Source organism: Crocodylus porosus, unplaced genomic scaffold, assembly GCF_001723895.1.
Source record: "Crocodylus porosus isolate Cpor-Errol unplaced genomic scaffold, CroPor_comp1, whole genome shotgun sequence".
Lineage (NCBI taxonomy): Eukaryota > Metazoa > Chordata > Crocodylia > Crocodylidae > Crocodylus > Crocodylus porosus.
The window spans coordinates 9,048,351-9,072,637 of NW_017728926.1; the positions used below are offsets into that span (position 1 = coordinate 9,048,351).

General features: G+C 49.7%; 3 protein-coding genes across 3 annotated transcripts in view; all 3 read right to left on the minus strand.

Annotated features, from left to right (window-relative positions):
* YBX1 (Y-box binding protein 1) overlaps positions 1-3,038 on the minus strand; it is a 14,964-nt gene extending 11,926 nt beyond the window's left edge. Inside the window, 1 exon segment of the mRNA XM_019541718.1 lies at positions 2,971-3,038. Within this exon segment, the coding sequence (XP_019397263.1) occupies positions 2,971-3,038 (68 nt within the window).
* Positions 3,039-3,296: 258 nt separating this feature from the next.
* Positions 3,297-10,002, minus strand: PPIH (peptidylprolyl isomerase H). Its single transcript, XM_019541375.1, has 10 exons — positions 9,898-10,002; positions 9,738-9,802; positions 8,536-8,559; positions 8,221-8,265; positions 7,745-7,787; positions 6,899-6,991; positions 6,444-6,531; positions 5,789-5,829; positions 4,281-4,371; positions 3,297-3,418 (listed from the first exon to the last, which is right to left on the minus strand). The coding sequence occupies exons 1-9, from the start codon at positions 9,961-9,963 to the stop codon at positions 4,303-4,305; spliced, it is 534 nt and encodes a 177-aa protein (XP_019396920.1). The 5' UTR covers positions 9,964-10,002; the 3' UTR covers positions 3,297-3,418; positions 4,281-4,302.
* A 2,796-nt stretch (positions 10,003-12,798) lies between these two features.
* The window catches only part of CCDC30 (coiled-coil domain containing 30), a 34,631-nt gene continuing 23,142 nt past the window's right edge, over positions 12,799-24,287 (minus strand). Inside the window, exons 15-24 of the mRNA XM_019541356.1 lie at positions 23,806-24,052; positions 22,887-23,063; positions 21,946-22,155; positions 20,357-20,514; positions 17,318-17,483; positions 16,703-16,824; positions 15,514-15,655; positions 14,193-14,329; positions 13,541-13,655; positions 12,799-13,017 (exon numbers count right to left, since the gene is read on the minus strand). Of these exons, the coding sequence (XP_019396901.1) occupies positions 12,997-13,017; positions 13,541-13,655; positions 14,193-14,329; positions 15,514-15,655; positions 16,703-16,824; positions 17,318-17,483; positions 20,357-20,514; positions 21,946-22,155; positions 22,887-23,063; positions 23,806-24,052 (1,495 nt within the window). The 3' untranslated portion in view covers positions 12,799-12,996. The remainder of the gene's footprint in view (positions 13,018-13,540; positions 13,656-14,192; positions 14,330-15,513; positions 15,656-16,702; positions 16,825-17,317; positions 17,484-20,356; positions 20,515-21,945; positions 22,156-22,886; positions 23,064-23,805; positions 24,053-24,287) is intronic.

Consider the following 24,287-nt stretch of genomic DNA (forward strand, 5'->3'; position numbering starts at 1 on the left):
GCCTCGCCGGAGCGGCGCCCCGGGGGCGCAGCCGGGCACAAGAAGCGGGGCATCGCGGCCCGGCGCTGCGGGGTGTCAGTCGGCCCACGAGCGCTGCGGGCGTGGACCGGGGCTTGCCTCCGCGTCTAGTAGGACACGGCGAGGAGGCCGGTGGAGAAGCCCCAGCACCACCGGAGAGGAGGGCTGGAAGGGACGCGCGAGAGCACGCGGATGTGGAGTCACGTACGCACCCCGCGTGCTCCCGCCCCTGCGCTGTCTGCGTGCGTCCACTTACACCTCCTCCTCAAAGGCGTAACAGAGCCTCTACCTGCCTGCAAGTGGCCTTTGGGACATTTGTGCAGCTAAAAAGCTGCCATTTAAATGCCCAGAGGAAAATGGGACGTCGCCGAGGACCACCAAAGTCGGCTTGCAGCAGAGCTGGCTGAGGTGTCTCGGCTGATGCAACTTTTCTCCCACACACCTGATCGCTTCGCGGCACACGGAGTAAGAATTCCTTTCTTCTTCAAGAGAAAAGCCTCCCTTCAAGGTAGCTGCTTCCTCCTGGCAGGGCAGCGCAGTCTTACAGGCCCACCTCCTTCTTTATGTTTGTTGAGATCCCGTGGTGGAGCTTTTCTTCACTGACCAGTGTTATTTTTCCCTAGTCAAACATGTTCCAACTTGAGGTGGGTCAGGGGCCACCCACCCAGGCAACGCCATTTTTTCCTGCAGAGGCACAGGCAATGGCTCCGGGACTTCAAGGCCCGTTGCTGTGAGACCCGTGCGCTGGGTCATAGCGCTGCCTGCGGAGCGCGGATCAGCTGAGAGCGCCCCGACTCCCCATCACTGCTAGGGCTGGTGACAGGGCTCAGGTCTGACAGAGACACCTCTGCCTGCTTTGCCTTTTCTGGTAAGCATCCCAGTCCGTGTTGTAGGGCTGTAGCTCGTAAACTGCTGCTTTATGGCCAGTCCACACTTCTGTCCAAGAGCCAGGCGCGGAGCCCGGGCACCGAACCCCAACATTCATGCTATGGCTGGCCTGCAGATGCAGCTCTTGACCAGCGCGCCCGGTCAGCTGGGGGCAGGTTAGCAGCGCTGATTCCCCGAGCCCTGGGGCCGTGCTGGGGAGCAGAGATGAAGGCCCCTGCCACGGGGGATCTGGCAGCTGCAGTGACGAGACCTGTGGGCCAGGTCTGGCCTGCAGAAGCGGGTGCTCCGGCTCACAGGAAGCCCGTGCAGACCAGGTCACCTACCTCAGGGGCCAGAGTCGGCCCCCGTGTAGAGAGGGCTGTGGGGCGGTGCTGACCTGTGCTGGGCTGTAGTTCGCCAGCTCGGTGCACTGACACTCCCGCTCCAGCAGCCAAACTCTTCTTGGCGTCCTCCAGAATCCATCACAAAATCAGGCTGGGCTGGAGCGTGTGTGCTCGGGGCTTGGCCAACAGGCAAATCGACCACGGTAGACTTTTGAGAGGGTGCTACACTTGTGCTGATACGAGCTCCCCACAAAAACAGGCGTTCTTTCACAGACGGGGGGAGGGCAGGGGCATGCGCCACCAGGTAAACATGCTAACCCAGGTAACGATCCGTCTGTCAGCCTGACCTTTATCCCCAGCACCCTCTGTGACTTCCACCCACTCCTGTAGCCACTCCCAAGCTTCCAGTTAGCACAAACCCAGAGCGGAAACAAAGTTAATAACTTATCTCTGCATGCTGCAACCTGCAGTGCTCCTGCTCCGTGGGGATCTGGGCCAGGCTGTGCCCCCAGCCCCACACTCAGGCTTGTTACCTCCTTTTGCCCCCTCCCCCACTTTTCAGTCACTTGACTGGGCTCGCTGGTCACAAGGCGCAGGTGCTACCAGTCGTCCCAGTCCGCAGACTGGGCCCAGCAACCCTCAACTCTGCTGCAACCACACAGGCGCTACACTCCCACATTAGCTACTCACAGCCCCTCCTGCCAGCTGCACCCCCCCTGCCCTCTGTAGCAGGGGCTAGGGGTCCCGTTACACACGCCACCCCTTTATGAGATGACTGGAGCAGGCCTCTGCCACTGTCCTTTGCAACAGTTGAGGGGATGGAGCAGACCGCTAGGGCAAGACCTCTCCCAGTGTCCTGGCCGCCAGGAAGAAGGTGGAGCATGCAGAGGGCCGAGAAATGTGCAGGTGTGGGGGGCAGCTGTTAAAAATAATTTTCTGCTAGAAATAATGGGTGTGACAGGTAACATAATACCACCACTGTGGCCCTGATGTCCAAAGAGCCCTGAAATGCGCTCTCGGTTCATTTAGGGCACAGGAACTAGTTTTCTGAATGTGTCTCTAAGGGTCTCGTTTTCTATGGACTCTTCCATACCCTGAGAGAGCCTCTAAGCATTGCGACAGAGTTAATTTCTCGTTTCCCTCCTGTTCTCTAGTGTCACAAATATTTTATTAATACAAAGCCTCTAGGGGAGGAAGGTACGTTCAGTCCCGTCCCCTGCTGTTGCAGGGACTCTTATCATGCAACCTGGTTCATCAGTTTATATCAAACTCCATCTTAAGTCTGGTTTTTTTGCCCCTCCCGTCCTCTCTAAGAACGAGGACCCCTTTCCTTACCCAGCTGAGAGCAATGACAGCGGCTGAGTACCTGACAAACCTGTGGGAGCCTGGTATTTTTCCAAGTCTTGCCTCCAGCCTATTTGTATTGTGTCTGAAGTGTGTGGCACGCACAATGCTGAGATACGTGCCATCAGAACTTTCAAATAACTTGCATGACCTCTGCCCTTTCTTTTCAGTGCTCATACATAATCATAGCAAACTCACACTCATAAAATCCTTCACACCTCGCCTCATCTCTTCCCTAGTCATCTAAACGCAGGGAGTGGCAAGAGTGAAACAAGTGCCTCAAAATGGCCCTGGTAATTCCCTGGACCCCGGCCAGCGCAGCCTGCACGGCCTATCTTTGATTCTGTTCACGAAGAACTGAGTTTGGCTCCTTATTGCAGGGCTAGTGGACCCATACCAGACTGCATGGTGCTCTAACAGCTTGCAGCAGCCAGTGAAGGTGCAGGCATGACGCAGCTCTGCCATCTCCCTTCCGACTCTTCCCACACTACACCCCTCCCAGGTAAGCTGGAGGCAGGAGGGCAGTTGGTGCAGGAGCTATCTGTACCAGCGAGGCGCACACCTGCGCAAGAAGAACTTGCCTTAGGAAGCCTCTGGCTACACAAAGATTCTGTTGCCTTCAGGACAGGAAAGCTCATCCCTGACTATTCTAACTGAACACACTGCACGCACATTTATCAAAAGGCTTTATTTACATCTGGGACTTTTTCTTTAAAAAAAAAAAAAAAAAAGTTATAGACCTGGAATATCTGAAATGCCTGTGAAGTGGCAACAGCACACCTGTAACCTGCAGGATTAGGCTGAGGCAGCTGCAAAGACGGGTGATGTGGGAACAGTGACCAGACCTGGAGTGGACAAGGAACAAGAGCAGTTACAGGAACAGGCGCAGCAAGGAGAATGCACAAAAGTCAGTGCCACATTATCTGAGCTCACTAAACAAAGCTAAGGGTAAGAAAAAGAAACTGCACTAGTAACCCAAGGCCTACTTACACCCAACACTGCTGTGTAGCAATATAGGATCACCCAGACACTTTGCAGGCCCCTGTGAAGATGAGGGTCTGTGCAGTGTGTGAGGGTATATGGAGCTGCAAGGAACTTCCAAGGTGCTCCACCTGTTTGCTGCAGCTTTTATTCCAAGGCTACTGCTTTGCCAGTCAGCTACCTGGGAGCACAGCAGAGATCCAGCTAGTTGGAGAAGCAGTGCCCTTAGAAGTACAAAAAAAAAAAAAAAAAAATGCTGAGCAGCTTGTCTGACATTCAGCAGGCTACAAAGTACCCAGATGCAATGATTCAGGTCTTACTACACCCAAGGCAGACTGGATCACAATGGTATCTAATTCGACCTAATGGTAGGTTAGGACAATGATACTGGCTGCATTAAGAACAGGTGATGTAATGTGGCAATAACTGGGCCCTTCGGTGGGCTTCACCGCCCTCATTTCAAGTGTTTCAGCTCCATGGCACTCAGCTCAGGCAGCGAGTCTCAAACCTGCCCTGAATTAGGAAGTGCAACAATTGCTGCTCAGGCTTCTAGGTTTACTTGCCTCTTCTATGCAGCATGAAACATTTTGCTCTTCTGAAATTTGGCAGAACCTCAAATCACTAAGGCCCACATGAAAGAATCCAAGACAGTAACAGATGGTTTTCCATCACTGTCTCCTCTCAGAAGACTTCTTCAGACAAGTTGATGAAGAACAACAGACCTACCAAGACTTCTGCTTTCACCGCTCTACATTTCACCACACTGCGAGATCACTACAGGCAGTTTGGGTTTGTTATTTGGACCAGTTGGTACGTTCTGGGGGTGAGAAAACAGAAAATTCACAGTTACAATATATAAATACCCAACAAGTTAGCAAAAGTCACCAGCTGCTTTGAGGGTTAAGAGACATCCATGCTAACTGAGCCTCAGGAACACGGCAACCTGCTTGTGGACTGTGGATGCCTCCTGACTGCTGCTCTTTCGTTATGAGAATGGCTTGGAAACTTCTGCGAGCCCAGCTGACTCCCTGATCTGCAGAGCTGAGATGCACAGGGAAGACCCTGAACAGTTGGCAGTGAACCAAGCAAGGTGCAGAAAAGAAACATGGGACTTCCATCGATAATCAGTATGTTTCATACCACTTGAGATTTCTGACTCTAGACTTGTAACAATACTAATAATAAAAGCAAACAGTGAAAAAATATCCCATGTTTGTATTGCAGGCAGAGTGACAGACTGGGGTTGGGAGGGGGCGGGGGGAAAGCGGGGCACAAGAGGCAGGTCCAGGAGTCAGACAGCAGAACCCGTCACTCTGCACTTGGAGCATTGCTCTTTGAGAGCCTGTCTTTCCTTCCTCTCATCTGCCCATTACTGTCCCACAAAAGAGATGTGCAGTAATCCTTCAACTGATGCTCTGGAAGGCACTGCTGATGATAAGCGCTGCAAGGGGAATCTCATCCTACTTATCTCGCCAGGGTTATAATTGCACTTCACCTGTCAAAACGGTTTTCTTAAAAGAGCCAGTGAGAAAGGAATAATGTCCTACAATGAAGACAAGAGCAAGGCTTTAAGTGGAGCTGCTGTCAGTTCTGTACTTCCTCTCCCATAACTGCATTCTCTGCTGACTGCTTACAACGGTCCCACGAGACAAACTCCGCTGTGGCTCAGCGGTGGGCCCCACAGTCTGCACTCAGGCACCCGGAGGGAGAGCACAATGCTCCCGGGTTCTTCATCTATCTCTTCATGTAAACTCACATGTCTGTCAACTAGGCATTTGAAACATGCAGCCACAATTCACCAGAGGCTCACGTATCTGCAGGACTGGGAAGTCCTTTGGAAACATTGTGTTTTCATTATTAAAAGCACTCATTATCTTTCAATGGACGACCTTTACTAATCTGTCAGCCCCTGAATGTTGCTTCTGTGAGATGTCAATGTATTCTCCCTCATACACCTGCTCTGAGACAATTGACAGAGCAACTTGTCGATCAAGCTTCCAGAAAGAACTCAAGGCACTGCAGCAAATTCATCAGAACATGTTTCCCACTGGCATAAAGCCACGTGTGCATTTCGGAAGCAACTCTGCGAGATGGATTAAACCATGGCAGGGCTGCAAGGAATTCCTCATCACTACCATTAAGCACTTTCATACACAAGTGGTGGGAGGGGATGTGAAGCCTTTTGAAGCAATGACTTGGCAGGGCATTCACAGAGGAATGCAACTTAAACTTACTTCAATTTTTCTCATGACCAGGAGCCCATCGATGATTTTACCTGCAAGGGAAAGAACAGGTTTGAAGTACTTTTCCACCTTTTCTGTACCCCCAACCTGCCATGAACAATGAAACATTTCTCCAATTTCTCAGGCCCTTGAGATTACACTGTGTCTGGACACGGTTCTCTCTCCAAGCATTATTTTTGCCCCACAAATGTACTTACACCACTTACTAAACAGGACCTTGGGATGCGTTATGGATCACTGAGCCCATAAACTCAGCTTCAACCATTCCAGATATGGAGTTAGGGTCTGTCTCTTAGAGTGGCAGTGTTCAACTTTCCCAGAAGGTGGGGCATGCATGGATGCAGGGACCTTAACTCATACCCCTCTCCCACTGACTATGAGAAATAGCACAGAATACATCTCCAGCAGGGGCACTGTTTGGTTATGTGCAAAAGTTACCAATTTTGATGTTTATGTTGCACCTACAGGACCTAATAAGGAGTGAGGCCTTACCATGAGGATGCAATACACATAGCTCCCCAGCTCCCACCTTCTCTTCTGCTACCAAGCCTCCATTACCTGGCTGATTTGTTACTGGTTTCAAAGCCGAAATGAGCTGAAGGCAATTTCTACCCTACTGCAATGTCATTAATGAGAGACTACTCACCAAACACAACATGTTTCCCATCTAGCCAGTCACATTTGGAGCATGTGATGAAGAACTGACACCCATTTGTACTTGGACCACTGTTTGCCTAATTTAAAACGCAAATACACATGCACATGTTAGTGAACTGAACATTTCCAGCCTGGAGAAGCCCGGGTACTTCAAACAAGAGTGCAATCACTCCAGCTGACCTGCACTAGAAATGTTTATCATAGGAATTAACATCTACCTCCACAGGGCCGGATTTGTAACTAGATACTCCACTAAACAGACCACTGGGCCAGCAGCACATCAGTCTCTATATTGCTACTTATGCAGTTTTAGGCTGCTGGTGATGTTTCTATAAAACAAACCATGGAGGTGAGAGCCAGGAAATAACTGGTAAGTCTCAAAGACGGTGGGTGGAAGATGCAGAAACCTTTCTAGTCTTACTACCTTGGCCATCTTATACTTACCATAGACAAGAGTCCAGGAGCAGAGTGTTTGAGTTTGAAGTTTTCATCTGCAAAGGGACCTCGGTATATACTAGCCACCCCAGTGCCATCTCCCTGTATGAGGAGGGAGGCAATTATCAATCCCACCTCAAAAAAAGCATGTTTTTAAAATACTTCCAACAGAAAAGCACTTTATTAACCAGAACTAAGGTTGAGGCTGTATTTTCATTGAGAAAAAAAAACAGTGTTAAAAAGAACACTAGAAATGAAAACATCTGAACATTGTTGAGCCTGGAAACCAGAAGTCAGCATTCCACCCTAATTCGTCATTTGATCCTCATCCCCCTTCCTCGCGTTAGTTTGTCACAGACCGACCCCCCAGGCCAGGTGAAACCACAGGACAAGAACAGACATGGTGCGAGGGAAGCAGGTAGATTCTAGACCTCCAAGATCCACCAGATGAAGCTACAGATGAGAGTTCAGGCTACATGTTCCACAGAAAACAGAAGGCAGGTAGGAAAGGCAAGGATGGCTCTCGGGTTAGAAGAATGAGGGATGGCAAGTGAGGGAGGAGCCTGCCAGAGGTTGAAGCTGGCAGAGAAGCTGCAGAGTGGGGGTACGGGGGGCTTTGGCATTGCCAGAGTCTATTCCATGGGTCTGACCAGGTATTCCTCCCCCTTTGCTGAAAGGGCTTCGGGGCTCCAGCCACCTCCTTCCCCCGTCAGTGCCCTTTCGCTCTTTCCTCATCTTTCATTTACATATCTTCACTCACTAAGCAACACGTCCCAAAAAAAAAGTTAAACAGTTAAATACAGCCCCATGGAAAGAACCACCAGGAAAGGAAATGAACAAACTCTTAATACCTACGTTTACAAAGTCGCCTCCCTGGATCATGAAATCCTTTATCACCCTGAAAAGTAATTAAGAACAAAGTTAATGACTGCATCTCTGTGAAACATCTTCCCACAAAGTTTAGTATGTCCGAAATGACAGAGAAACAGCCCACGCCACAATAAAATGCACCTAGTGACTAGGTGATGGACTCGACATGGGATGACCTTTTACTTTGGAGAAAGACTGGACAGTGCTGCCTGTGCATTGGGTGATAAGCACCGAGAAGAATATTCTTTTTATCTGCCAAGTACAAGAGAGAGTGGCCCACACTGACTACAGAGGCAAAGACTGGAGATGCAGGGCAGAGACTTTACAAAGAAAACACTATTCAGGCCTCCAATCCCTCCATGACTATAGGATGCCTCCTACTTTAGGGACTGCTTTCAAAACTGGGCATCAGGCTGTGTCTAGGTCACCGCGCTATTTTGAACAAGAGGAAATTGACTTACCGGTGGAAAGTGCTCCCTTTGTAGCCTATAGGGACACCATCTTTCCTACAGCAAAAGACAAGGAAATACCACTGCAGGGCACTGCTCATCACAGCATAAAGACTTCCAGTCATTTTAGGACCCCAGAATCCCATGTGCTGTACTGACAGCTTCCCCCTGCCCCCCGTGCCTGGGAAGGCTATTAAGCACCTTGCAGCAACACAGTCATTCAGAAAGCAAGGAGATGGAAACAAAGACCATCAGATTGCTCTGCTTTCTGGTCATTAAACACCTCAATATGCTGCCTAAAAGGAGTGGTGCATTGATCCCACATACCTGAATTCACCTGTGCAAAACTGCCTGGAAAGAGGGAAAAAAAAAAAGAGAGCAGAACATGAGTCACCTGAAAGAGGTATTTGAATCCAAACCAAATCACTGCTGCTCTGACTACTTTACTGAAGAGGGGTAGAGGGCACTTCCCTTCTGAGGAGCAAATGACACTGCTAACAGCAGGCACAGGAGGCAGCAGCAACTACTAACTTTCCACCCCAAAGGGCTGTTTCTGGGCATCAGGCTGGATCAGATGTTTGATACTGAGAATGGAAAGAGCCAAAAAATGTGGACTGGGGTATCACTCCCAAGAGATCTATAGTGGGAAGGGGACTCTTGGGGGGCTGGGACGTCCCATCGATAATGGAGTGGCGGGCACCTTCTCATCAGAGACAGGCCAACCAAGTCATTAAGCTGCCGCTCCTCTGAGGCACATTTGGGCCTGGGCCACAGAGGTTCGGAATGACCCTAAGAAATGCGGCCAGCCACCCCCCGAGGGTGGCCAAGCGCATGTTTCTGATGACTGTGGAAAGCCGCCTCGGCCGGAGGCCCTGGACCGACCGAGCCTGGCTAATCTGGCATCACAGCCACAGGACCGAGCTTTGCTTTGTTTGCTCAGGGGGTTGCCTGCTGCAAGCAGGCGAGGAGAAGTCCACTGCCTGCGAGATGCCAAAGGAGGCGCCGCAGTAAGGCTGGTCTGCTGGGGCCGTTCCCACCGGCGTCAGGCTCTTCACGAGTCTCGCCGCATGGCGCCAGGCTGGGGATTGCTCGGGTAGGTGCAAAGCGCTCCCTGTGCCCAGCGCCGGGGATCTCCTATCCAGACCAAAGCAGCGTCGGACCTCGGAACAGGAGGAACGCAAGAGGTTATGCGGAGCCAGCTCCAGACAAGAGGCGCTTCCCCGGCGCCGTGCTCTGGTCTCACAGGCCTCGGACTGCTCCCGCAGCGGGAGGCTCCTGCCCCGCGGGCGCAGCTGGGCCCCCCCTCCGGGTCCGAGACCCGTGTCGGGAAACGAGCCCCACGGCGCAGCTCGACCCTGCTCGTCACGAGGCGGCCACGGCACCGTGTCCGCAGCGACGTCTCCCCCAAGCACCACCGCGGGTTCGCGCGCGGCGCTCGGCTGACTGCGGGGAAACACGGGAGCGAGGCGCGTGCGCGCGGGGCCGGGGCCCCTGGCCGGGCGCGGCGGTCCCGGACCCGCCCCCCGTACCTGAAGTTCTCGGCCGTCTTGGGCACCACGTCGGCAAACAGCTCGATCTTCATGCGGCCCACCTCCTGCGGGGCGAGGCGTCAGCTCCGCCCGCACCGCCTCCCCACCCGCCTCCTGCGGGCCGAGGCTTCAGCACCGCCCGCCCGCCCTCCCGCCGTACCTGCCCGCCGATGGTGACATCGAAGAAAACGACCGGGTTGTTGGGGTTGGAGGCCAACACCGACATGACGCCCCCGGAACCGGAAACGCAGTGGCGACTTCCGCCCGGAAGTCCCCTGCTCTAGGGAGCATGCTCGGGAGCTGCCGCCTCCATGGGCAGGGCCGGGGTCACGTGCTGCGAGAGCAGGCGGGCTGCAAGGGGCGGGAGCGGAAGGCGGAGCAGTAGGTCCGGCCGGAGCGAGCGACAGATCGGACGGGGAGCAGCAAGCTGAGGCAGGGGAGGGTTCGGGGCCTGCCAGAAAAGCCCCCCGCCAGCAGACGGCAGTGCCGAGCTGCCCAGCCCGTGGAGGCTGAGCCGGGCGGGCGGAGCCTGGCCTGTCCCCGCAGGAGCCGCTGCCCGAGCAGGGTCGCGGGCTGCTGGGTTCAGGGACACTTGCCCACAGCTACTCCAGCCAGGCTGCCGGGCGGGCAGGAAGAGCGGGCCTGGAGCTGCAGCTCCGCGAGCCCATCCCTGCCTGTGCAAGCAGCCGCTCGCTCAGCTGCTCTCTGCCCCTGCCCCTGGCCCAGGGCTGCTGGGCGGCCGGAGCGGCTGCCACCGCCACGCCGGAGGCCGGGAGTGAGGAGGGGGAGGATCCGTCCTGCCTGCCTGCAGTCCCGTAGTTGTGCACTTTGGTGCTTAAAACCTGCGCGGATCTGGCCCCAGCGTGGAAGGAAACGGACGCTTGGGCCTGGAGCCGTTGCTCACTTCTGCTTCAGAAAACCCCATAGAATCTCTCTGGACCTCACCGAGAACGAGTGTTAAACAGAGAAAAAACATTTTTAAAAATAACATTTTAATGAATTACTTTATGTTTTTTAAAAAAATCTGACATATTTAGGACAAGATGTTGAGCTGGGCAAACAGCTGAAAAATAGTCACAGAATAATTTAGTTGAGAAGTGTCACAAAATCCATGTAATACGTTATTTGGCAAATGCTCCTCTCACTTCCTTGTGACCAGTGGCAAGGGAGGTCAGTTCCTGCAATCCACAGAGAGCTCAGCTCCTTGCCAGAGGGCCTTAGACATCATCACAGCAGAAACTTGGACTCCCTTCCTGCGTCTGGAGGCTGGCGGTGTCTCCAGGGGACACCACGTTCAGGTAGCCGATCTCAGAAGGTTGAGATGGCGATAAGGAAGACGAGGACTTTTGGCTTTCAGCACCTTCGTTGCACTTGGTTTCTTGAATGGCTCTCAGCACGCTGAGTGAGTCTGGCGGCCCTGCTGCTGAGAAGCTGCAAAAGAATTTCCACCCCTAGTTCACTTTGCAAACAGCATCTCTAGCTGTGTCCTCACGTGGGCCCACCACCGCAATACCCGAGTGCCGCACGGTCTTAGTGTTGCTACCCCTGGAAGCGGGTAAAGGTCTAACATAGAGACAGGCTAAACCCCAGATCCTCAAGGGCATTCAGCTGCCTTCCTCCCAAGGAGTCTAATGACCATTCAGATCCATTAACTGCCCCCTTCTGTTGGCGAGTTCCTAGACTAATCGCAAGGTCTGTCGTGCACCCAGCACTCCGTCGCTGCAGCAATAACTACTAGTGCTCGGTTGTGCTGCTGCAGTGCTTACAGGCCCAGTCAAAGATCGAGCACTATCGAGCTCGGGGCCGTGCAGTCACAGCCCCACAGGACTCGCAAACTAAAGGAGGCAGCAGCTAGTAGACACTGGTTAGCTCCACCCCTCCATCCTACTGTATGACCAAAGACGTGAGGGAATAAAATAAAGGGTGAAACTTGTGTCTTGAAAATAGGAATCCATGGCTTCCCTATTCCCCACTGTTGACAGGACCTGCTATTAGTAAGCAGACTTGGTGCCTTTTTACTCACAGTACCTTGTGTTTGGAAGTGGCAACATTTTACTTAGTAGCTGGCATTCAGAGAAGCCAACGCTCCTCAAGTCCTAGGAAAAGAAGCAGAACAATAATCAACTGATAAAAGGTGGGGAGGGCATGCTCAAGGCAATAAACACGTTGCAAACAAACCGGAGAGGAAAGGGATATTTTCACGCAGTATTTAGAGACAGGAAACTTGGGATCTCAAATGCACGGGAGAAAATTCCAAGAAAAGAGACAGCACGGAGGAAGTTTGTGTGCAGAGGGTTGGTTGGGTGTTTGTAAATGAAAGAGAATGGCTAGTTTCTAAAGGACCAGAAAAACAACCCAGAACAAGAGCCCCACGAGCAAGTGACATTGATGGGAATATTGCCATCAACTAGCACTGCTTCGGTTAGAGAACTATTTCAAACTGGAAGCCCTAAGAAGTGGCAGTCTAGATAGCCCTCGGTGCCCTTGGGAGAATGTGTAGACTGAGAGTGGGTTCAGCCACTGCTTTCTGGATGGGAGCACCACACCATTGCTCCCCCTAATCACTAGCCATCCCACACCGTGGCTATCACTTCCACATTCATTTGCCTAAAGTTAAGTACATTTAGACACTTAGACAAGGTTTTCCAAAGGATCAGGTGGGTGTTGGACATTCAAGTTCCACCAATTTACAAATCAAAAAGCCCAGTTTTAAATAAGTGGCTTGACTGTCAGAGGTTCTGAACGCTGAGAGGTGCCTGGTACCCTGGCAAACGGGGGCCTGTTGTTCAGTGCCTGGCTATGAATTGAGGCTCCGAAGCTATGGCCATGGCTGATTACTCAGTTCTGGAGTCACGCGGAAAAAATGGAGACATCATTTCAGGTTGACCCTAAACAGTTCTGATGAAACAAGTGTCTGAAGAAGGTTCCATTTTGGCTAAAACAAAACATTTTGTTTGATCCAAAACAGTCTTTTGTTTCAGTTAATCCAAAACAGCATTAAATTTGGTCTCTACAGATCATTTTGAAGCAAAATGTTTCATTTCAAGAATGACAAAACACTTCAACATCTCAAATGTTCTGGGTTTTTTCAGCCCAAACTATTCCAGACATTGCATCAATCCACAGTTGTTTTTTTGTCAAATAAACTTTTCATTTTAGATGTCCCTGGGCACCCCTGTTTGATATTTTTGGCTCACTTGTGAAGGTATCTAAAATTACCCACTTTTTACAAAGTTTGTGTGGTTCCAGACCTTCCCCATCATTCAGATATTTTTAACAACTGAAGAACAAAAAAAAGATCAAAGGTGAAAACCAAAACCTTTGTCACTGCAAAAAATGGCCTAATAACCCAACGGATGGGGGGATGGCTGGCCTCAGCATCCCAGGAATGAAACAGCTCTTCACGTCTAGGCTGCTGGCTCCAAGTCAGCTACTCAAGCAACAAGATCCCTGCAACCCACCATGCATTTGGTGTCCTTCATGAAATGAGCTGATGGGCCTCAGTCCAATCCCCATGGGATGGAGACACTAATAACATACATTATAGCAGCTCGAGCAGGAAATCCAAAGGCAGTGAGCCTTGTTTTGTAAAGATCTCAGCACGCAGTAACTCCTATTGAAGACCGGACACAATTAGGGGTACTGCTTGCTCTGGAAAATCATAGTAAAAAAGTTACTCAGGACTCCAGTGAAGTTCCTTTCAGCTTAAAGCTGGGGTATATTGGTAGGAGACTGACGGGGGAAATTGCTCTGATGCACCTACATGGGGGAGAAAGTACCAAAAGGCGGCACATCCATCTTACCTCTATGCCATGACTCTGAATATTTCTCAGAGCCCGCTCCAGACCCCCAACCTGGTTGGAGAGCTGTATGGTGCTTTCCTGCAGTCGCTTGTTTTCTTTGTCCAGGAACTGCACTCTGCGAAGGTCACACACACACACACAGAGCAGTTTATTTCCTGCACGTGAACCTTTGCTTCTAACAGCTTGATGTTTTCAGAGGGGCATTTGCTCTCAGCCTCTCTACACAGAAAGGACTCGGGTAAATTCTCTGAGCCTATTGACCCCACAAGACACGTGCTGCAGGTTCCACGCCTTACCAGGGCCAAGCCCATTCCAGGTGAAGTGGCCTTGACTACAGGAGGTTAGATGAACACCTTGCCGGGGTCGTTTGACCCCAGTACTCTTTCCTGCCATGGCAGGGGGTCGGACTAGATGACCTACTCAGGTCCCTTCCGACCCGACCAACTATGAAACACCCGTTAGTTAGCCTGAGCCATTGTTGTGTTACTCCCGGTTTACTCCGCACACAGAACAAGGGTTTCATTAGTTACATGGGGAATAGCACGGTAGAACACAGACCCATGAGACGAACTTCAGCCCTCCCGGTTTGAACTCTGGTCTAGGCTGCCAAGCTAAAACTGCTCTTTCTCCAAAGTGAGATAATTAACGGTACCTGCTCTGAATTGTGGAAATTATCCGCTTGTTGTTCCGACCAACTTCTTCCTGCTCATTAAGCTGCTGTAGGAGTTTTCTGTTTTCCTGGAGCAAACGGTCATTCTCTGTGGTGACCTGCTTGATCAATGCATGTTCCTGTGTGTAAGGAAACATAAGGTAATAACAACAGCAAAAGCACCTAACTCCTACCTGCAGCTTTTCATCTCTAAGTCTCAGAGAACTTTACAGAGGAGATAAGCATCAAAGATGTTCAGTGCTACTTCATATATATTGTATTTGATGTCACACTTCCTAGAAAAGCCTTTTTGTCACATGCTGACAATGCTATGTAAGGGTTGAGAAACAGTAACTTTTTAAGATGCAGTTTGATAGTTTATGAGAGATTGGATGTTGTGGTTGGCTGTCATGGCAGGACTGGACTTTCCTTTGGCAGAGGATTTCCTTTCCTGTCCAATATCTAAGTTTGACAGGTGACAAAAGCACTTGTGACCACCAAAACTGGATGTAAGGCATCAAGCATCGCCCCAAAAGAACCCATTCCCCAGGGATCCTGTGTGTATGCAGAACAGGGCAAGTGAATGCAGAAAGCCTCAATCTCAATAGGCCAGGACATTAATTCCAGAACTTTTCCTGTACCTGGGCACTGGCAGTTAAGGAAGACCCCAAATAAAGAAAGAAACTCTATGTATGTGGACTTTTGGGTTTTTGAAATTAATGGATCTCATTTACTTAAAATAACAATCTAAGATACAAAATAGATACATTAACACCATGGGCCAAATCCATTCCTGGTGGAACTGCGGTGTTCCCAGCAGGGACGATGATGCCAGAAATAAACATGACTCTAAGTGTTGGATAATTTATCAGTTAAACTTCTCTACCGCATGAGCGTGCTGCCCGGCCCAGGAGTGCTACGACAAACCCACTGCATGGCAGGGGAACAGCGAGCACAAGGAAAGCTCCTGAAAAACCACTCACCCCTGCTCCTGCTTTAGACAATTCACTTGTGTTGGAAACCGTTTGCCCCACAGAGGACTGGAGCTTTCACCTCTCTGACGGAAGAAGCTGGTTATTAAAAGGTATTTATACACAACAGGCTCTGCTGTGTATTTATACCCAACTTAGCTCCCCGTGCTGTCTTTAAGATCCTAGGACTCCGTGTGAGAGCAGTGTGCATCGCCGGGAGCCCTAACGCCTCTCCAAGCAGTTGTGCCAAGGCAAGCTCCTGCAGCGTGCATGACCCTGACTGCTTCAGGACAGCCTCCCCTTTAGGAAGGGCATGCACTGAGGATCCCGCTCTGTGTGGAAAGCCCTCTCACCTTTCCTGTTTGGCTCCTTGAAAGCAAAACGTCACCTTCAAGCTGTTTGATCTTCACATCTCTTTGTTTCACCTCATGAACAAATGTCTCCTTGGCTCTCTGGAGCTTGGCCTTGTGACGGAGCTGCCTCTCATTGTGCTTCCTGGGAAGGTGAAGATGCGAATATCAGCCTGTGACGGTGCTCAGCAGATCTCTGCATTTCACGAACACAATGTTTGGAGCCTAGTGTTTGTTCAGATCGTCACATAGCACATATGGAGATCATAGGCACGTAGGGGTGAAGGGAGACGAACATTAGTTAATGAGAATACAGTGCTGTTGTCAGCCAATCTCATGTGTTGGGGGGTAAGGGGGAGGAGGTGTTGCTTGCCAGCCCAAGCAAGTGTTGCGTGACCATCTGAATATACCGGTACTGATATTTTTCAAGTATAGTGTCTTCCAAGAAGGCCAAAAGCAACAATTTCCCCAAAACTGCTCAAACCTCAACAATTCTTTTAGCAGCATCAGACTATAGATATCCAGAAGAGAAACAAGCCCTCTGAGGTCTGTTAGCTCAGATAGGTGCCAGTACCCTGAGGTGGGTTTTAATACTGGTGGGAGAGGAGCCCACAAACTTTCTAAACTGCCATTTCCCACAAATCCAAAGTCCAAAGAAGAGTAATGAGGTTCTGGAGCGTGCATCTCATGGCCAGTCCTTCCCATCTGGTGTTAAACAAAAAAAGCTCTGACTTTTGTCAATCAGAAACTAGGATATGAGGCGGGGCACTGGCCTTTCTAAACAGCAATTCTTAAAACAGCCCCATTTGGTCCTTTCTCCACAGAACAGCCAGGCAAAAGCAAAGAAGTGAAATAAACTTTTTCCCATGAGGAGAGAAAACAACGAAAAGCCTGGACTGGTGTCCTGGGCTGAGAGGACACTCCCCTGCCTGAGTGGACAGCTGCTTTCTTTACCATCTTCACCTCCTGGACAGAAAAACTCAAAATGAAGTGATAGCAGAAGCGTGATATTTGATACAAGCAATTCTGTTGGGAGGTGTCATGCTGAAGCAGGTCTTTCAATGCTAAAAGCATTTTACATGAGACACTCTGAAGGTGACAGAATAATCCTTTCCAGTATCACCCCCAGGGTGTAAAGAGCAGCTGCTGTGCAACCGTGTTTCTCAGTGGTCCCTACTGCTTTGGTAGTTACCTGACGTACAAATCTAGCTGCTTCAAGAGACGATCGTATTCCTCATGGAGAGTTTCTTTCTCTTGCTGCAGCACTGACAGCTGCTCTGAAAGCTTCTTACTGCTTTTTTGACAAAGGAGAAGCTGAAAAGCAGATATATTTTTTAAATTGTTTGTTAAATTGTAAGAAATGAAAATGCCCTTTCAGCCTGCTTTTGAACAGAAAGGGGCTCTGCCCTCAAAAGCTGCTCTACAGTAACACCTAACTTTTGCCCTCAAGATGGAGCAAGCAGTAATCAGCCCATGGAATAATAGCAGCCCATCTTTGGTGTCACCTCCTTTCCAGGGAAACTGCCCTTCCTAAGACCACAGAGGTGTCTGCCTCCTTGTAGTGAGGTGAGACGGGACCTGGGAAGTATCCCTGGAGAGGAAAGAGGGAGGTGATGCATCTCTGTAGTCACTACCTCCTGCTCAGATGCCCATGTAAAAAGCACGATGCTCATTAAAGAACAAGTTTCCTTCTCCTGCTCTACTGCCATGCCCCACTCATTGCTGGACTTCTACCTATAATAAGCCATCTGTGACAATAACTTGCCCCTTCCTGAGCACAGCCCCAGTGCTGTGACTTGCACCTTACCTCGGTGAGCGCTGTTTTCTTCTCATCCTCCAGCACCCGCAGCTGCACCTCCTGCTGTTGAAACCTGCCCTGCAGCTCAGCGCGAGTCTTGGCCAGTGATGTTTCTGTCTCACGCGAGTGCCGGAGCTGCTGCTGCAGCTCCTCCGCATGCTGATCCAGGAGCTTCCTGTAAGCATGTCAGGACAATGAGCAACAGCAGCACTGCATGGAGCTCAAGATAAGAAGAGTTAAGTTAGTCAGGCCTGCTCCACATCCTATTTCAACATCAGTTTATGTGGGTGAGGAAGGGATGTGCCTTTTTATTGACAGTTACTTCACTGCTGGCTTCGCACCCAGACAGAACCCTTATTTGGGAGAACCACCTTTAGGCTGGCTGAACTGTGGCTACACAGGGGAACATTTCACCTCTGCTGAAGCAGGGAAAGTCTGAGGGCATGCAAGGCTGATTGCATAAGCTAAGCTTCTCAGAAGGTCTGTGGTCACTGAAACCAAATTGGAATGAAAATGAACGGATAATGACCAAACGTATGAACTACAAAGGCAGCATCCTATTTCCCTTTGTGCACCCCACAGGGCACTTCCCAGCTGTGCAGGCACAGGGTTTGGCACTTAGACGCAGCTGGCGATCACACTCTGTGGTAGTCTAGACACACAAACACTGTGCTCTGTAGGCTGCCCTGTGGCTGGCGGGGTGGGGTACAGGCACTGCTCTGTGCGCCTCTCTGTGAGTGGCTAAGCAAAAACCAGTGTTGTTGGAGACTGGAAAAGGAGGGCCCATTTGCATTTTAGCCCCACAGCTGACTGATAAGAGCACTAGCCTAGGAAATAGGAGGCCCATGTCTTAGACCCCCTTTCACCCCCACGGGGTTTGGACCGATCTGCCTCTGACTTCCCAAGAATGCTCAGACCACAGGTATTATCCTGGCCCCTCTCCAGCCCTCCCCCTGGTGCTGGGGCCCTGGGCTGCCAAGATGGGAAGATATATGAGGCCAGGGGGAGGGTAACAAGGTAGAGTGTGTGGCTCAGTGAGACCACTGCTGCTCTGGAAAGGGGGAGCCCTGGCTTCTTGCCTGGACCCCTATTCCTGAAGGGGGAGAAACATCCCCCCACACTGCCTTCCCTCCATTTTACCCACAGATTATCGCATGCAAGTTGCAGGGTCTCAGCTTTGAAAGAAGTGCAGGAGAGAGATGGCTCAACTTCCCCTGGGAGAGAGAGGCCTAGAACCTGGGTCTCCTGATTCCTGGGTGAGAGACATGGGAGGATTCTCCCACCTACGGGCTTATGCTCAGGTACACACGCCTGGAGCCACATGCCTGCCTGGCCAGAGCACAGCCTACTGTGCAGACTCAGTAGCTGTGTGGTCACCTAACATACTGCACTTGTAACAGGATCACGAACTACAGAAGTGCCAAAACCCACAATGACATGGTTGGGGTTCTGGCCCAAATCTTTGGGTTTTCCCTCCTGCACATTATGCCATCCATGGACTTGGAGAGTTTGTGGATGGAGGAAATTAAAACGCCATTTTAGTCCATCTTCACCTTGAAGCACCAGCAGTAGCAGCACATACACCTGTAGTGGGCACATTTCAAAAGATCCCTCCCACTCTAGGGATATTAGCCATTCTAGCCACATTCTCCACTAGAGGTACAGGAAACACCTCCAAAACCATCAGGTTCTTTAGGATCAGACTGACCTTGTCGATCTAATCTGTGCCTCTGGCGTTGTATGACACTTTGGGCAAAGCTCTCCCTACTCTGTGGCTCTGTTTCTCCTACCACCTGCTGCCTGTCATGGTTGTGTTTTTTTTTGACAAAGATCGATTTGTATTCTGGGTTTGTACAGCACCTAGTACGACTGGACCCTGATCTTCATGGGGGCTTTCTGATACTATAGTACATCATGGCCATAACACATCATAAGATCCCAGTGTGACCAAATTCTAGCAGTGACCAGGAAGGTGTTTTGCTGCGTTGTGTCTACCAGGTCATCTCGGTAGTTCTCTCTCACCTGAACAATTCTATCCACCCTTTCGTCCTCTAACAACACTACACCCAATGGGAGCACATCAAACCTCTTCCAACAAGCTGTTCTGAAGGAGTCGGTCACTCAGAGAGGGGAACATCTTCACTTTACATCTTTGTCACTGTTGCTAAGCAAGCTGCAAGCACACGGGACACTAACTCCAGCCCCAAAGCCTCAGTGTTCAGTGTCTGTGAGGTCAGCCAGGCACCTTCTTATCACAGAGGATTAAGAGCTGTTTGAGATACCCTTTGGATTTTGTTGTTTCCAAACAACATGCATGTCTCCAAGATCCTGGACAGGCCTGAGCCCTGCTGCATTGCTCTATATTCAGGAGCAGCTGGAGTATAACCCTTGTCCACTTTCACTTGGTGGCTATTTGCTAGCATGGATGGGATTGCTTCATGTGCCCTTCCTGATGTGATCTATACCCACGAGGCAAGGGGCAGGATTTCTCACTGGAGGATCTGACATCCCTGCTGGATGTTGCTGTGTGCCAAGGTGTCTGAGATAACCAGGGATCACTGAAGTTAAAAGGCACCCAGTCTACTTGGTAGGAAGATACTCCAAGCTGGGTGGTGGCAGACTGGATATTCTGGGAAGTCTTTGCTGCTTGGGACTGCCCTTGGGGAGCTCTCTGGTGTGCTTTGCAAACATACCATGTGACACTCAGCAGGGCCCGGGAGCACAGCTCCAAGCTCCTTTGCTTGCCTGAAGAAACATGGGGGTTGACCACGATGCACTCATCCCCTTACCTGTGCTCCCCACACAGTGAAGTCCCCGCAAATATTTCTATAGCACCCGCCACCACAGTACAACGATAATCCAGATTCCTTTGGTACTAGAGGGCAAGGGGACCTCCAAGCTGACACTTGCTAACACTTCAGCAGTAAGGCAGCCCTCCTCCTGTGCAGGGCAGGACACAGTGTGGCTGGACGTGTTAGAGTGTTGGCATTGCACTGGAGCATCAAGGGCCTGGCCACTGCCAACACGACATGTTCTGGGGCCTGTTACCTTTTCCACTGCTCTTCCTGGAGCTGGCGCTGCAGCTGAGCTTCACCTTCTCTGGCCTCTTTCACTTCCTCCTCCAGCTGCTTCCTTCCCAACACGTGGGTTTCCGCGAGGCAGAGCTGGTGCTGAGACTCCTTCAGTTTCTGCTGTAGCTCCAAAATCTTAAGTAAAATGGTGGCAAATTAAACACACAGTAAATGACCCCAGCAGTAACTGAGGGCTCCTGCCAGTCAGCTGAAAAACAGAGCTGGGTCTCCACTGAACTGAAGGACTAGATACTCCCTCCTGCCCCTGCAGGTTCCTCTACCTTCCGATGCTGCTGGGCCAAAGTATTTAGATGTACAGCCCTGCTGCCTCTGCTACCTGCTGGAATGGTTTCCTACCTCTGCTCTGATGCAGGCAGACCGGACAAGCACCTCTTTCAGCCTCCAGCCTCCATCTCTACCACTCCAGCCATGCAGAGCGCACTTTCTCCTTGGGTCTTTAGACTGCCAAGCTTAGATTCACTCCATGCCCAGATCCTCTTTAGCCAACAACAAGCTCTGCACCTCTCACCCTATAACCACTGGTCAAGCTGCTCCTTTTTGCATCTGTGGGCTTCTGCTCCCAGCACCATTCTGTGTTACTGTGGGTGGACACCTGGTCAACTATGAATGAGGGCAGGTCACTCAGTGAATGTGGGTGGCTGACACGCTGGGTGACTTGGTAAATTGACTGAGGGTGAGGGGGAGAGATGAGATGATTCTCTGGAAATAAGTAGGGATGAGAGCTAACTCCTGAAAGGCCACAGTCCTGGAGAACTGGCAGTGCCTGCAGGCAAGAGCCCACAACAGCTCCATTTTAAATCCTTGGGCACTTTTACCCAGGAGCACTCTAATTAAAGCACCACAGCATCTTGTGCATCAGCATCCCCATGCTTCAAAATGATGGTGGGGGGTGCTTGATCTAAAGATTGTTCGATGAACTTCAGTTCAAGTGCTCCCACTGCCATTTTGAAGCATGGGGATACTTATACACGAGATGCAGGAGGCTGCTGGAGCACAGTAATTGCCATACTCCAGCAGACTCGATTAATCGAGTCTGCTCTGATGTGCTGTAATTACAGCATGTCAGAGCAGCCTCTGTGCTCATGTACAGGCATCCCTGGTTTTCACATGCTTTATATTCGTCACCCTTCAGGCTCAAATGGTCAGGGTGGATCTCTTCCAAAGTGACTTTTTTGTGGGGTGAGGGAATGCAGCAAAAATAGCCTAATACTGTGGAGCAGGAAGGGAAAATCCACTTTCCTCACTCAAATGGAAGAATTTGCGATTTTTTTACTCAAGACTTACTTTACTCTAGTTTAAATTTCATTTCATTCAGATCTTCTGAATTTCAGAAGCAAGGCCTTATTTTTCACATTTGCATACTGATTTTAATTATGTAACAACTGAACATTCAGTAACAACCCCAGAGCAAAACAAATCAGCAAAAACTACCAAAACACACATCCGGGTCCTAAAGCACAAACTGCAGGTATCAATTGAAAGTGCTGCAGCATATGGCTGTTGAGGGTTGACACAATATGAACAGGGGCTAGGTTGTAGGTTTACCTTTTTCTCCATGTCAGCAGCTCTAGATTTCTCCAGTGCAAGCTTCTCCTGCAGGCTGCTCTGCTGCTTAGAGGTTTGAGAGTGCTTCAGCACCTCGAGTTCAAGTTCCCTGAACTTCTGCTGGCTATGCTCACACTGCACTGTGAGAGAAGAGCACGTTTTGGTTGAGTCAGACAACTTCAGCTGGGTTTGTCTCAGTTCAGCTTGAACCTAAATTGGACATGAAAGAAAATAGTAGAATTTAGCCCTCACTTCCTTGCCTACCTATGCTTCAGCTAACATGGGATGAATGGAGAAATGGTGGTGGGGTTGCTGGACAACCCAGAATAGTAAAAAATAAAACAAATGAGCAAACGCTTATTTGTGCTGAGCCAGCACTCGCCACATCCAGTCCCAGAGGAAGCACATTCCTCCAGAGTTGGGCTTCCACAGGTTTAACACAAATCTTTGAAGAAACAATAATGCAATAATGGAGTGGGAAAAATATGCAAATGAATGGCACGAGCTGACATCTGGTCAGATAAATGCGCATGTATGAGACTAGGCATAGCCTGCCATGGGGTCAGCATCCAAGACGTCTCATGGCTCACAAGTCTTAAGCCCTGCAGGTATACTGGGTGCTATCTCTGTTCTTCAGACAGTCTCCAGGATGCACATACTAGTCATTATGTCCCTATGAGTAAGGAGCAAGCAAATTTTGAAGAAAAAATCGAGATTTCTAATCCCAGATATTGTGCTAAATTCTGTGAGGCCTGATTTTCACCGACTTGCCTGAGCGAAGTAAACAGGCCTTCGTATAAATGAGAATCTGGCATAGTAATCCCCAAAATGAGCAAATTTGCATTTGGCCCTTCTTCTTTGAGTTTGGAATGAAGCTTTTGTATGTCTCCAAGTGAGAATGACCTCGGAGCCGTTAGCACTGCAGCAGTTAGTGCCAGTACCTTGGCGATTTCCTGTTGGAGCAAGGTGTTATGGTTCTTTATGTCCAAGTTTTTCTCCCTTTCATATCTTAGCTCCTTCTCAGCAGAGCTGCACAAATTCTGAACTCTATGGAAATCTTGTCTCAGTTGCTGCATTTCCTCTTGATGCTGCTGTAAGAGTCTCTCTCCAGACAGATACTATATTAATTAGGAAAAATATATAACAAGGGAGGGCAAGTTAGCACAAAGGAGAATTGTTTGTTTAAAAAAAATCCTGTTTAAGAGGAGATATAGACACAACAAAAAACAGACAATCCCCCCACTCCATTAACAAACAGAAAAATGGGAAAGTCGGTAACTATGAATACAAACCAGCAATTAGGAAATGCAGACAAGAGAACAGGGAAGTCAAAAGTATCAGTGAAAAATTCTTAGTCGGTATGATTAATTAAGAGTGAGTTTTTAAAATATATCAGGAATAAATAAATAAGGAGGGAATAAATAAAATCTGAGCAATGGCACGGGAACATAAGCACTGGACTGGAAGGACACAATGTCACCAAGCCCAGTCCCCTGGATTTGCTGGCAATCCACACCATACAATCCTGTTCATGAACAGGATCGTTAACTGATCAAGCTCCATCTTAGAACTTTACAGTGAGAGACTAAAAACAACCTCAATCTAGTTAGGTTATCCAAATCAATACCGAATGGAAAAAAGGTATCTTCCTGCAAGAAGATAGGTGAATAAGACTGATACATCACCTTATTAGGGGCATCTCTCCCAGAAAACTAGACAGTCTTTGTCCCCTTATGTAATGCATCAGTACATAAAAGCCGTGTCTGCATTCAGTTTTTTATTCAGTTTCCTCCTAAACTGGTTAAACAAAGAAATCACACAGGACATAGAAGTGGTATTTGCTCTTTGAAGCTTTCATACCTGCTTGATAATTCCCTCTGGACTGTCTTCAGGGCACTTTGGTCTGAGAGGCCAGTTCCCTCCATGACTTCTCTCTTGTGTGATCTCCACAGACTCTTCACTTCTGGTGTTCAATTGCTCCCTTGCAGCCAGAACATCTTGCCTTAACTGGGCATTTTCTTCCCATAATAGCTGTTTTTCTTCATTGCTTCTCTTCACCTGCTTTTCTAACTCCTCTATTTTCTTGTTGCTCCCTAATAACTTGGCACTGGATGAAAAACGGCAAAAAATCTAAGTCAAATAACCCACAAAGGATGAAATACACCATCATGTCAAGGGCCAGCAAAACACTCGTGCATTACAAGAGTTTCACTGAAGTGCTCAGGTGATGTACAGACCTTGTATTAATGGTTCTGCAAAGGGGAAGTTTCACCCAGCAGGAATTTGTTTTACTTGCAAGTCAGTCTACATACAAACTTGGACTGAAATAACTACACTGGTTT